General features: G+C 36.3%; 1 protein-coding gene across 1 annotated transcript in view; it reads right to left on the minus strand.

Moving 5' to 3' along the window:
* igf1rb (insulin-like growth factor 1b receptor) overlaps positions 1 to 15509 on the minus strand; it is a 74358-nt gene that overhangs the window by 38372 nt on the left and 20477 nt on the right. The window contains exons 3-4 of the mRNA XM_077713980.1: positions 14164 to 14254; positions 12438 to 13433 (exon numbers count right to left, since the gene is read on the minus strand). Coding sequence (XP_077570106.1) covers positions 12438 to 12528 — 91 coding nt within the window. The 5' untranslated portion in view covers positions 12529 to 13433; positions 14164 to 14254. The remainder of the gene's footprint in view (positions 1 to 12437; positions 13434 to 14163; positions 14255 to 15509) is intronic.

A 15509-nucleotide genomic window follows, 5' to 3' on the forward strand; every position in this document is an offset into this window, starting at 1 on the left:
GTCAATCATGAGTGCTGACTTTCTGTTTTAGGATCAAATTAAAATTAAATGAGTATAAATGTATATTAAATTACTTGATTTTCCCCCTTTTAAATCAATAATTGCAATTTTTTAATCGATTTTTTCTGTTTTTAGTTAAAAAATAATTTTGTAAAATCTAAAATATTTTTAAAAAGCTACAAATATATTTCAAAAAGCTATAAATATATTTTAAAAAAGCAACAAATATATTTTTTTATAAAGCTACAAATATAATTTAAAAAATCTACAAATATATTTTAAAAAAGCAAAAAATATGTTTAAAAAAAAGCTAAAAATATATTTTAAAAAACCTAAAAATATATTTTAAAAAACCTAAAAATATATTTTAAAAAAGCTAAAATAAACATTGTTTTAGATCTATAAAAACTGAATATTCAAGGCATTTAATCCAGTTCTTTTAATCCATTTATGAAAAAAATTCTAAATATTATATCTAAAATGGTCCAGCCCACCTGAAATCAAGTTGACGTTAAAGCGGCCCTTGAACCAACACCCTTGCAGTGCGGGATCGAAGCCGTGACCCCAAAACTGCGAGACCCATCTGCGACCTACTCGCCCTTATTTACATTCTTGCAATATCGATGACGACTTGATGTCACCTAGACCAAACAATAAAGGTTATTCCCTAACCAAAGGATTATTTATGAAGCAAGAGCTAGCCAATACATTTGGCAAATATTGACAGTACACTTGGCCCACGGACTTGTTGACAGAACATGTTTGCCCGGCGTGACAAAGTAAATACGGCGCGCAGGTTCAATTGCAGCCCTGAATTGAAAAGCGTGGCCGTGTCTTGAACTTATTGTTTCCTGCTGGCACAGACCGGCTCCCATCATTCCATTCCGTTGATTTAACGTGCCGATTCATAGGGGCGTCACCGAGTCACCACTTGAAAAAAAAAAACATACCGCCACAGATCGAACCACCCACCTAACGGAAAATGATTCATTTGGGGTTTTGCAATGTTGTTAGTCATGAAACTGGAGTCAAAAGATCAGGACTGTTAGGGTTATGCTAGCCATGCTAACATTTAAGTGTTAATCACTTCAATTTTATCACTTCATTTATCGTATTTTCTGGGATATACACCGTATTTGTAGCAAAAAAATCAAGTGAACGGCTTATATGAGTACCAATTAGATTTGATATGGAAAAAACGGCCAGGTGGCAAAAATGAATTGTCATAATGCAAAACAATGCGTTCAAAGTAATACATATTTGTACTCCCTATTAAAACCATGAATATGGAAGTGAAAATTATGAATCAGGGGGCGACTTATACATGAGAAATTGTCAAATTCAAGGATTTTAAAGAAGTTTGAAGGGTGCGGCTTATATGTGAGAAATTGTAAAATTCAAGGATTTTTAAAGAAGTTTGAAGGGTGAAGGCTCATACATAAAAAAAATTGTAAATTTCAAGGATTTGAAAGAAGTTTGAAGGGTTTGGCTTATATGTGAGAAATTGTAAGATTCAAGGATTTTTAAAGAAGTTTGAAGGGTGTGGCTTATATGTGAGAAATTGTAAAATTCTTGGATTTGAAAGAAATTTGAAGGGTGCGGCTTATAAGCAAGTAATTGTAAATTTCAAGGATTTTAAAGAAATTTGAAGGGTCCGGCTTATACATGAAAAATTGTCAAATTCAAGGATTTGAAATAAACTTTAAGGGTACAGCTTATACGTGAAAAATAGTGAAATTAAAAGTATTTTAAAGAAATGTTAAAGGTGAGGCTTACACACGAGAAATTGTCAAATTTAAAGGATTATAAAGAAGTTTGAAGGGTGTGTCTTGCACGGGAGAATCTGTAAAATTAAATGATTTGAAAGAAATTTGACTGGGTGTGGCTTATACGTGAGAAATTGTGAAATTCAAGGATTTAAAAGACATTTTAAGGTTGAGGCTTTGCACGCGAGAAATTGTAAAATTCAAGGATTTTAAAGAAATTTGACGAGTGCGGCTTATACATTAGAAATTGTAAAATTCAAGGGTTTTCAAGAAATTTTAAGGGTGGGGCTTATACACAGAGTTCAGTGAGGTAGGTCAAAACATAGCCACTCATTAAGAAAAGATAATTCCTGTTTGTTATTACATTTACACAATTGGCTAATCAAATGTTAGCTCAATGTTAGCATTCTGCAAAGGAAAGCCAGCTTCAATTCAAGCGTCCCAATAACAGTCATTTGTTGTTGTTTTTTTTACCATTTCAGGTAATCCGATTCTTTCAGGACGTGATCCCAATTGGTTGAGAGTCCCTACAACGAACGCCGTGTCCGGACACGTTCTTCCTATGAATCACTGATGCCCACATCAATTTGTCAGAACATGATGGTGCCGGCCGGCCGGCGGCGATGATGATGATGATGATGAAGGAGCGATTCTTAACACCGGCATGAATGGAATAAACACGGGTGAATGCCCAAAAAAAAAACCATTGACTGCCAAGTAGATTTTTACCTTCAAAACTTTTGCTCAATGACTCATACTTTTTGAGTCGCTACGTCAACCAAAACTTATCCCGATTAAAATTACACAATTTTCTAGCATCCTAACAAAAAGCAGCAAACAACGTTAAATAATCCGATAAAAAAAACAATGTTAATAAAACATAATATTCTGTTCTTCTAACAATTTCAAAACGAAACGTTCCCGCCTTGTGGGAACAATTTATTTGTTAAAATATTTCCGACAAACGAAAAGAACATACAGAACCTTCCTGCTGGCAAAGCGACCATTCCTTGAGCTCTCCGACATGCTTTTGAAACTTATTATACTGGAAAAGATAATCATTTACAGCTCCGCCAAATGTTTGCTATTGTCACAAATGATAAGTCATTCTAGCCGAATACCGTGTTTTTCCATGCCTTAAAGGTCAAGTCAACTTACACTCATTTCTTTGTATAAATATGTTTTCTTACTTATTGGAATTGCATTTCAATAACATACCGTATTTTCACGACTATAAGGCGCACTTAAAAGTATTAAATGTTCTCCAAAATAGACAGTACGCCTTATAATCCAGTGCGCCTTATATATGGAAAAAACAGACAACCAAAAACCACCACTGTCGGATATTAAAAAAACACAAACGCCTGAACTGAATACTCAATACTGTTAAATATGCAGATGCCATCTTAGTTTACAACATCTTCCATCAAATAGCTCCTCCCCCACTGCAAGATTTTGTACAAAAAAATCCAAAATGGCTGGCTCTAGAGGTGACTGTAGTGAGTGCTTCATACCTGGAAGTCAATTGCCGTATTTTCACGACTATAAGGCACACTTAAGTCTTACATTTTCTCCAAAATAGACAGTGCGCCTTATATGTGGAAAAATGTCTTTCGTTGAGGGTGCGCCTTATAATGCGGTGCGCCTTATAGTCGTGAAAATACGGTACATATAGTTGCGTCATTTAATAAAGTTCTATGAAGTTAAGGGCTCGCATTATTTTTTGCACTTTAACTGCAGAAAAATATCAATCATGTATATTTATATATACCGTATTTTCTCGCATATAAGCCGGATTTTTCACTCAGAAAAATGATGTCTGAATCAAGGTTGTGGCCTAAATGTGCACATATTAAATTGAAATTTCTCTTTAACTGAATAATTTGATGTTTATGAATATAATTCAAGGAAAAAATAAACCATATTTTGCATAAAAACGTTAAAAGAAACTCACTTGTGCCTGCCATTATTCACTTAGGGCGCCGCGCCGCCATCTTACCTTGGAATGACAAATTTGACCACTATAGACTACACTTTCTGGTTGTACTGCTCACATGACTTCCTTTTTTAAATTTAACTTCCTTATGATATTGACCCAAAAAAATGGCAATCCAGCAGACCATCCTTTCAATTCAAACAATATCTCAGAAATACCACGTCCGATGATTTTTCTTAAGAATTTTCCTTCAAATTAACACATTTGTACTCCTTAAATTAAAAAACATTAAAAAACATGAATATGGAGGTGAAAATTGTGAATCAGGGGGCGGCTTATACGAAATAAATTGTAAAATTCAACAAATTTAAGGCAATTATAAGTGTACGTAGTGGCGGCTAACATGCGAGAAATTAACATGAATATGATCCATAATATGTGCTGTCCCTTAAATAAATCAAAATCAAAACAAAAAACTGAAAAATTATGAATCATGTTCCGTCTTATACGAAAGAAATTGTAAAATTCAATGATTTTAGGGCCATTTTAAGGGTATGGCTTCTACATGGAGGCGGCTAACATGCGAGAAATTAACATGAATATGATCGGTAATATGTGCAGTCCCTTAAATAAATCAAACTCAAAATAAAAAAACTGAAAAATTATGAAAAAAAATGTAAAATTCAACGATTTTAAGGCCTTTTTAAGGGCACGGCTTATACATGAGAAATTAACATGAATATGATCTGTAATATGTGCTCTCCCTTAAATAAATCAAAATCATGATAAAAAACTGAAAAATTGTGAATCATGTTTTGCCTTATACGAAAGAAAATGTAAAATTCAACAATTTTAAAGCAATTTTAAAGGTGCAGCTTGTACATGGAGGCGACTAATATGTGAGAAATTAACATAAATATTGTCTGTAATATGTGCTGTCCCTTATGATATCAAATTCAAAATGAAAAAAACTGAAAAATTATGAATCAGAGGCCATATTATATGAAAAAAAATGTAAATTTCAACGATTTTAAGGCCATTTTAAAGGGTATGGCTTGTAAATGGAGGCGACTAATATATGAGAAATTAACATGAATATGATCTGTAATACGTGCTGTCCCTCAAATAAATCAAACTCAAAATGAAAAACTGAAAAATTGTGAATCATGTTCGGTCTTATACGAAAGAAATTCTAAGATTCAACAAATTTAAAGGTGGAGCTTGTACATGGAGGCGACTAATATGTGAGAAATTGACATAAATATTATCTGTAATATGTGCTGTCCCTTATTATATCAAACTCAAAATGAAAAAAAACTGAAAAATTATGAATCAGAAGCCATATTATATGAAAAAAAATGTAAATTTCAACGATTTTAAGGCCATTTTAAAGGGTATGGCTTGTAAATGGAGGCGACTAATATATGAGAAATTAACATGAATATGATCTGTAATACGTGCTGTCCCTTAAATAAATCAAACTCAAAATAAAAAACGGACAAAATTGTGAATCAGGGGCCTTATTATACGAAAAAAATGTAAAATTATACGATTTTAAGGCCATTTTAAGGATACATCTTATACGCGACTAATATATGCAAAATTAACATGAATATGATCTGTAATATGTGCTCTCCCTTAAACAAATAAATCAAACTCAAAATGAAAAAAAGACTGCAAAAACTGACGTCTTTCCACGGTCCAACTGAGCAGGCAAGTAACTTGGATAAAAAAATATATATATATAAAAAAATAAAACTCCCAGACGTCAAACCTGGTGACTCACAGTGTGGCCTTGCTGAAAATGTTTATAATGTGTACGCTCTTTGTTTGCATTTGCTCTTTAATTGGGACCAGTTGGCATGCATAAACGACCAGTGGGATACTTTTTTTTCTTCCTCGACTTCAAACACAGAGTTCGGGTCGTCTCCATGTGTACTATTATTAAAAAAAAAAGATTTAAAAGCAAGCCAATGGTATGTCAACTCACTTCCTATATAATCTACTTGTCAGTACACATTGTCAACACCCCGCATACCTTTTTTAAAACGACACCGATGCCGGCCGGACGTGCGAAAAGGCGCCGCGTTACGTCACCGCGGTCCGTCTTTCATGGGAATGAGTCCCCGTTGAACTTGAGGATTGGGAAAACACTTTTTTTTTAGTCAGGTAGGACCATAATAGGGGACGAGGGGGGCGCTATAGAGGAAGGTTGAAGTCAGGCCAGGAATTTTCTACATGCTCTATTATCAAGCAGCTACAGCCATAATAGAAAATTGGGGTAGTTAGCCTGTTAATGTTGTGATATTTGCTATGTCTTGTGTTATGGTTGTGGTGCCGTGTTGTTATAATTACCGTTTTTTATAGTATTTTGAACGCCGTAGCCTTAAATGGCCTTAAAATGGTTGAATTTTACGATTTTTCGAGTATAAGCCGCCCCCTGATTCATAATTTTCAAATCTATATTTTTAATAGGGGGTACAAATGTGTTACTTTGAAGGGAAAATCTTAATAAAAATTATTGTACATGGATTTCTTAACCACAGTGATCCCTCGATTATCGCTGATCATGATTTCACTGTTTTGTGATTTTGTTACGCTATTAATTATTTAATTTTATTTTTTTTAAAGTTCATAAAAATGTGAAAGTCCACACTGAAACTCATAAATGGAAGCTACTCTTGCTACTAAAACTTATCACTATGTCCAAGTCTCCTGTAAAAAAATAAGATGGCGGCAACCTGAGCGAGCAATGAGTTTTTTCAGGTTTTCTGCAAGATACAGTTTTTCCCCAGAAAAATTATATCAGTCATATACCCAGTTTTATTTGTTTATCTTATCTCTCTTTTGGAAGTGGAAGCCACTCTTGCTACTAAAACTTAGCGCTATGTCCAAGTCTCCTGTAAAAAATAAGATGGCGGCACCCTGAGCGAGCAAGTTTTTTTCAGGTTTTCTGCAAAATAGTTTTTAAAACAAAAAATATTTCAGTCATATACCCAGTTTTATCTGTTTATCTTTTCTCTCTTTTGAAAAAAAAATAACATATCAACCGCATTGTCTTGTGTTATGACATTTTTTGCATGTCAAGTCTAATTTATGCGCATATAAGCCTTACCCTCGATTCAGTCAACATTTTTTGAAGGTCTCCATAAATTAGATCATATTACAAATTGCCCAACACACACATTAGCCCTGGAATCTTGACAAAAATCAAACTTCTAAGATGATAAAAGATATTAAGTCAAAAGGCATATGTGATCAATTCCATTTGTTATATATAGAAAAGAAAATGTTGTCCTGATCTACAAACTGATTAATTGTACAGTGTTCCCTCGCTACTTCGTGGTTCAGCTACCGCGGACTCAGAGCTTCGCGGATTTTTTGGGGGGAAAAAAATACAAAAAATTCAAATATTACATTGAAACAACATATCTTAGTTTTTTTTGTTATAACATGAATTTAACTCTACCCGTAATCTATATGGTGTACTGTATACAGGGCGGTAAATAAATTAAAAAATAAAAATAAAATAAAAAAAATAAATGATAAAAAATAAAAATAAAACATTATAATGATTTTATTTTTTGGAATTAAATTCAAATTAAGCATTTTTGAAGAGAAATCCCTACTTCGCGGAAATTCACTTATCGCGGATGGTCCCGGTCCCCATTAACCGCGATAACCGAGGGAACACTGTACTTAATTTTTTTGAGTGTGACATCACTCACACAGTATCTTCACATCCCTGCCTCTTCATTAAATTGGCGGACAGTTATGATGATGGAAACATCCTATAATCTCTCCTATTATGGTCATAAATTCATCTATCCTTAGCATGTCGACATTTCCAACACATTTCCAAAGTCATATGACAGGTGGAGAGTTGCCATACTAAAATACCAGCTACCAAGACAACAACAAAAAAGAATAGGAGCCTAAAATATTGCAAAAAAACTGCTATCCACACATTTTCCACACACTGGAGAGTTTTTGGCTAGCAGGCATGTGTGATTGCCACTTTTGAGTCTTGCCCAGCTGAGTAAACAAATTTATCTGGTCAGCTTTCCTCACATATTTACCGATAACCTTCTCTCCCGCCAGATTGCCGGCGGCCAATCGGGAGGAAATCCACGGGGGAAAGCCTCGTAAAAGGATGCGCGCTAACAACAAATCAGAGCGGCTAAAAACATGGAGTGATAATAAGAGTGATAGCGGACCAATAACTATCAAGCTGATATTAGGTACAGTGTTCCCTCGGTTATCGCGGTTAATGGGGACCGGGACCACCCGCGATAAGTGAATTTCCGCAAAGTAGGGATTCCCCTTCAAAAATGCTTAATTTGAATTTAATTTAAAAAAAACAATTAAATTTTTTGTGAAAAAAAAAATTTAAAAATTTTTTGGGGAAAAAAATTAATTTTTGTTTTTTTATTTTTTTTACCCCCCCTGTATACAGTACACCATATAGAATATGGGTAGAGAAAGTGAAATTCATGTTATAACAAAAAAACTGTAAAATATGTTGTTTCAATGTAATATTTATATTTTTTATTTTATTTTTTTTCCCAAAAAAATCAGCGAAGCTCTGAGTCCGCGGTAGCTGAACCGCGAAGTAGCGAGGGAACACTGTAGTGAAAAATCCTATCAGAAAAAACATTAACAACAAGATACCGTGTAGAATTCGTGTATAACGTGCCTTAGTTTTGATTGGATCAATTTTTTGAATCTGAAGATTATGTAATCAGACTTTGGAAAAATGTGAAATATTATGATGATGAATTAGACTTTAAGGATTTAAAATAGTAAATTGTATTGGAGAATTGTGTTCATTTTGGTAGTAGTTTGTTTTATCAGGTTTGTTGTCAATAAATGTTTTGTTGTGTGGCAACATTTGTTGAGATTTTTGCTAGTTAGTAGTACTCGCGTAATTCAAACAAAAGATGTATACCAATTTTTAGTCAGAAATTATGGGTGTGCGTTATACTCAAATTTATTACAAATGATGCCCTCCATTCTATTGAAAAAGCCCACCTGGGGTCACCCCAAGGCTGCCCAATGCCGACCAAAACAAACACAGCGGCAAGCGAGCGGGATCCCTGGAGAGCTTACGTTAGCTTTAGCGAGTGGAGCGTTGCAGATTAGCCATTCTGTAGTTTTTATACAAAATGCCTGTTTAGTAATTTGGTAAAAAAAAACTGGTCAAAACACAGTAAACTACTACACAATAGAGCAGTGTCACCCAACCTTTTTTGAGCTGCGGCTATTTTTTTTGCATTTTTAGCAGTTAAAAATCTCCCTACTGAAAACTAAGTCACCAACATTAACATTCGAAAACAGCAAAACTACGGCCCGCGGGCCACATTCGGCCCGCTAGGCTTTTTAAACCAGCCCGCAAATGTTGTCCAAATATATATTGATTTTTTTTTATTAAGTAATTTATTTTTCCCCAAGATGGCGCCGTCACGCGGAAGCCAGTGGCGGTAGCTGTGTCCACTCTTATTTGTTTTTCATGTTTTTTCGTGTCTATCTTTTTTTAAATGAATTTTAATATTTCTTAATCCATTCCTTTTTACTTTGTACTTTATACTTTTTACTTTAATGATGAGTATGTTAATACTTTAGTCCTTTTTTCCTGTTTATCTTTCTTATGTACTATTAACGGATGCACTTTTTTATACGTATCATATCTTGTGCTGACCCAGCCCATCTGTCAAATTTTTAAAGTGGCCCCTGGGCCCAAAAGTTTGCCCACCACCCCTACTCTAAAACCATTCTCAACAACATCTAACCACCAAATATCAAACAACCTCAAATGAACCCCAAACGAAATTTTTCCCACCAACCCAACGTCACCCAAAATTTATTTGGCTAAATTTACGACTACTTATAAATTCCAGTGTCATTGGGAAACATTGCAAAAGCTGATATTTAAAAAAATCTCATTAGCCACATTGAGTAACCTTTACCAGAGTTTTATCATCAGCGAAACTAGAATCCAACTTAAGATAGCGACGCTAGCGGGAGAAGCGTCAGTCAGATTTATCCCGTGACGGCAGGAATCGGCAAAAAAAATGCAAAAAAAGTCAGTAACGAGCCGTTACACAGGCTCCTCACTCTTTCCGATCAACAGAACTGGGTCTGTTTTGCGTGCGAATGTACTTTGGCTTGTTCTATTTTAACCCCCCCCCCCCCCCCCCCCCCCCCCCCAGACCCTGGTTCAATCCCACCAGTTGCCCCTCCCCTATGTGTCACTAAGAGTAGCATAAGGTCCCGGGTTTACAGTATAGATATACATAAATATATATTTTTTTATTCTTTTCAAGGAGAGAAACACATTGCTGAGATATGAAGCAATATATTGAGCAAATTTTAATTTTCAGTTGAAGAAAATGAGGGTGGCATTCTTAAAAAAATTAAGTATTTACCTGGAAATCTAAAGGCTAGCTGGATTAGCTCATTTGGGGAATTTGTAATCAGACTAGAATTCCTTGCTTATTACTAAAGACTGCTGACATGTACTTGGACGTACTACAAAAAAGTGTTAAGGTAGACTTTTCCTCTGGTTTAAATTGCGTGTTTACAGCTACCGGACTGAATTATATCCAGAAAATGATGTTTTTTTATTGGATAGTGAGCAATATGTAAGAGTAATGTCACTTTTTGGAGGTTGATGACTGTTTATAGAGTGGTGTTTCCATTCAAAGTGATTTTAATGTATGTTTCGCTTCGCTGCCTTTTAATTTGGAGATTTTTTTTGGGAAGGGTCAGTGGGCAGCGGCGGCATTGCGCTTACAGATACCTTCCACGTTTTTTTTGCGGATGCCGTTTCACCGCACGGTGAGTCAGAATCAACAGAGTGGTTTTCATCCGCAGCCTTACTGACTTTCTCCATTTAGTCACTGGCCAATGTGCTCCCTTTCAATCTTTACATGGCTTCCCATATGTCGTCACACATTTTTTTTTATTTGACATTACTACCTTTTGGACAGGTTTCCCCATAAAATGGAGGGTTCACAATTGGGTAGGATGCAGTTGTTGTCAATGTCAAAAGGTGCGGTTACAGTAATCCCTCAAATATTGCGGTTGATTTAGACCAAACACGGCCATGAGAATTGAAAAACGCCAAGTTTGTTCACCCCTATAATAACTACCCTATTTTCACGACTATAAGGCGCACTTAAAAGTCTTAAATTTTCTCCAAAATAAACAGTGCAATTTATATTACAGTGCGCCTTATATATGGGGAAAAAAAACAGAAAACGAAAAACCACCACTGTCAGATATTAAAAAAAACACAAATTCCTGAACTGAAAGAATACTGTTAAATATGCAGATGCCATCTTAGTTTACAAAATCTTCCATCATGTAGCTCCTCCCCCACTGCAAGATTTTATACAAAAAAAATCCAAAACATCAACAATGGCTGGCTCTAGAGGTGACTGTAAAGTAGCGAATGCTTCATACCTGGAAGTCAATAGCAATTACCGTATTTTCACCACTATAAGGCGCACTTAAGTCTTACATTTTCTCCAAAATAGACAGTGCGCCTTATAATACAGTGCGCCTTATATATGGAAAAAATGACATTCATTGAGGGTGCGCCTTATTGTCGTGAAAATACGGTAAGTTTTTTTTTCTTCAGTGCTGAGTTTTAGTAGTAAGCAGAGGACAGGGGGCGTGGCTTCTGCTAACGAGGTTCAGCATGGATTTTCACATTTTCGTGAAATCAAAAAATATATATACAATTTTTTTCTTTATGCTGAGTCCTAGTAGCAAGCGGGGGATGGGGGCCGTGGCTTCCGCTAACGAGTTTCAGTGTGGATTTTCACATTTTTGTGAGATTTAAAAATATATACTTTTTTTTACTCCGCCAACTAGGTTCAGTGTGGATTTTCACATTTTTATGAAATTTAAAAATATATATAAACATTTTCTTCAGAGTTGAGTAGCAAGTGGAGGAAAGGGGGCGTGTCTTCCACTGATGAGTTTCAGCATGGATTTTCACATTTTTATGAACTTTAATTATTATTAATTTTTTAACAGCAGAAAAAAAATTGTGAAGAAGTGAATTGTTGCAACAGCAAGCACATTCAAACTTTTAAAGAGTTTCTGGGTTAACAACTTCACATTTATCTTTAACAAAATAGCTTACAGGTAACTTGTTAAATCAGATTTACTAACTTTACAATACTTTTTTTCTTGGGAACCAATTAGAGTTCTTTTCCTTATGGGTTTTCCCCAAAATGGGTTGCAGGTGACTTTTAGTCCGTGTTTATCAGTTCGCCCTTAGATTTTCTTTCTTACAGATCAACTTCATTCCAAGTAAATCATTTCTTATAAATAACAAGATGAGCCTCCATTTTGAATTCCTAAAATACGAGCTTGTTAACAAACACACATTTAAACCTACTAGTTATTGACATTTCAAGCCCTAAAATCAAGAATTTCATCTAATATTTAGTGTTTGAATTATTGTAAATCAATTAAAAAAATATTAAAGACAATTATTCACAATATATATCCTAAAAACAAAAAAAAAACTTCAAATATTTCAACTTTTAACCCGAAAAAAAAACTTGATTACTTAAGAAGTACAAAAGCCGGCATGGCATTTCCTAGCATTTATAGCGGAGCACGTCATAAAGCGACATTAAAAAAAACTTAGTATTACTAAATAGTATTACTATTGTTTATTTCATGATTTAAAAGTAGTTTAAAAATGACTTTTGACTTACTTTCAGCGACGGCGGGTCGTAGGCAGGACGACACTAGCAGCATCAGCCCCCAAAACAAGGTCAAGCGACTCCTTTCCATTGGAGCCCTCATTCCCGGAGACGTAAATCCTCCACCGAGAGAACCTGTAAATAAATACGGCCGCCAAAAGGCTACGAGGGGCCGAATAAAGGCTGCGTCCGTCAACCGTGTCAAAAACCACCCAGGGTTATTTCAAGCTTGGCGTGGGAGGATGGCAAAAAAGAAGCCTTTTAAACCTAAAGCCAGCGCCTGGCTTTTTTTTTAGCCGTTAGCCGGCTAACAGGCTAGCACCCGGTAGCTAGCTCAAGCATAAAATTCCCGCTGGAAAAACAGTGTTCAACCACCAGCGCCGGTGTGAATATGTTCATATTAGTCGGAAAAAAAGGCGGACAAAAAGCACACCGTGAAGGGGAAATTACGGTTCTTGTGTAATCCGCATCTTCATGCTCCATGTCGTGGTGGTGGTGGTGCGGTGGAGGGACGCATAACGTCCCGCTGGTGGAGGTGCTATCATCCGCAGTCAATTCTTACCTCGGAATGGCAATTTTACATGTCGGGAAAAAATGTCGTGGCGTCGAAAAAAAGGCGAGTTTGTTTGGAAATAAAAAAAATATTCAGTCGAAGAACGTGGTACGTTATTTTTCTTGTATTTTCTTTTTTTTTTAGACCGCAGTCTCCCTCTTTTCCTCCTCCCTCCTCCTCCTTCTTCAGCCGCTCATCATGCACGGGCTCACCGCGTTGTTGTTGTGGCTGCAATTCATCCTCCCGTACGACTACTACGCCGGGCTGGAGCCGACATGTGCGTTGAAGCGTCCGTGAACACACCCTGGGAGGCGTAGACGTCTATTGTAATTGGGTTTTTTCGTTAGGGAGACTGCCGGTTGTCGAGCGTGGCCAGACGAGGTGAACACGGCGCAGGTACGCGGAGTGAGTGTCTTCCTTGCTTCCCTCCCTCGGATCTCCACTCTGCAGTCTGCCTGTAAACACAAGCGCCGTTCGCATAGATCGTCTCATTTAAAGGAAATGGCTCACTACGACTAAAATGCATGTTGGCAAACATGTTGTGAAGCACCATCGGAGTCATGCTGTGCACCTCTTAAATTGTCCAAAACGTATTATGTATTGAAAAAATATTATTAAATAACGCTCTCGGTATATATATTTTTTAAATTCAGCTTTAATGATGGAGCTACTACTGACCACTCACTTAATTTCAATTGAATGTTTTTCACTATCCTCTGGAAAGTTTGTTTCGATAGTATAAGTATAGATTATTTATTTGTATTAGTTTATCATTGTATTTATGCAATATGAACACACAATTAATTCGTATTTCATGCTTCATTTACACTATACATCTAGAAACCTGCACTATAAATGCACTTGACAGTTATAGACATCAAATTAATTTAAGATGGGAAGCCTGTCATTAAGTATGATTCACTACAGTTGATTTTAATACACCCAATCCAATTTGACTGCAATCCCCACAAATTAATGTTTTATGCTAAATACTGTATTATGCAGAGGGGAAAAACTGCCAACGGTGAGCAAGGGGTTAATACTAAAACAAAATTGAAGCGTTTTTAAAACCTGATCCCCAAACTTAGAAAATGCCGTCATCGAACTCGATTTCCAATCTGGATCGGATCGCGAATCAAATCTCCATCCATGATACCTTACCAAGAGCAGAGTGGCACGTCTTACTGTTTGAACGATCTTTTCTCGTCGCTCTTAGTCTGCGGAGCGGTGCGAGAGGAGAGAAATCCGCGGCGACCAATCGCACCAATCACCGATCCTGGGGGAAGGAGTAGTAGGCTTGTTTTGCTCCCTCTCTCAAACGCACGCACAGTCAAATTAGAGGCATTACAGGTCGTAAATGTGGCTTACGTAAACCGCAACAACAAATACGATTTTCACTGTGGGGAATCTTGCTAATACTGTTCTGCCATTTTCTATACTTATAACTATTTCTGGGAATCTGTGTGAGTGTACTTTAATGTTTGTCTAAACACCGTACATCCTATTTGAATGCGATTTTGAACAAACAATTGCAAATGTAGAGCTCTAGGATGGAAAAAAAAGATTTTCTACCTCAGAGTTGCATTTTTTAAGGTCAAAAAGTGCAACTTTGGGTTGATTTTTTTGGTACATGCCAAACTTTTAGACAAATATTACTAGTTTGTTCACTTAAAGCACCATGAAGACCCAAACAAACCTACAAAAGTTCTCCAAATAAAACACAAATTATATTCTAAATAGTTCTTATTTAACACAAGACGCCATTTAATACGAATTGTAAACAACTTTATTTTTAAAAGGCCTTTTTATCTCACTTGTACTCCCATGTTATTGCCTACGAGTTGCAATCACGTGGCTCTCGAGCCACATGCGGCTTTTTACTTCTTTCCCTATTTGAGATAAACTGGGGCTTTTTATGTTTCTCTTATTTTAATTCTCTCTCTCAAAATAGTCAAATTCATAAAGGCCTATTAAAAACATAATAAATTATCTTTAAAAATCAATTTGACAAAATATCCTTTTAAATGCTTCTTCTTACATAAGCAACCGCCAACTAATGTTTTTGAAAATTGTTGACACAGTCTGAAATTGTTTTACTCTTTGACTCTTAACTTGTTCGCCACTGACTTCGCTACAACGCTACCATCTAGAGGCGAACTTGGGTATCTCATGCCTCTGACTTAGTTACGCAGCCATCGTTTTGACGTTACAGTATAGTCTGGACGCCTGAGGCCCAGTCAGGGGGGGAAAACAGGAGGGAGTCGGGAATTACAGGGGGAAGGGGGTGGGTACACCACGTGACTATTTGAGCAGACAGTAAACACAACCACGTAGAGAGCAGAACCCCCCACCCACCCGGGCCCATCCCCTCCATCGCCCCCCGCCCTCCACCACCACCGCCATGATTGTCACTGTAATTACAGTCGGCTTTCTTTGCTCTACAGAAGCGTGGTTTGAAATCCGTACGTGACCTCATCTTTGGCAGAAATGCAACACGAGCTCTCAAAAAAAAAATGCACGGTGGGCCCACC

This window comes from Stigmatopora nigra, chromosome 3 (assembly GCF_051989575.1).
Source record: "Stigmatopora nigra isolate UIUO_SnigA chromosome 3, RoL_Snig_1.1, whole genome shotgun sequence".
NCBI classification, from domain to species: Eukaryota; Metazoa; Chordata; class Actinopteri; order Syngnathiformes; family Syngnathidae; genus Stigmatopora; species Stigmatopora nigra.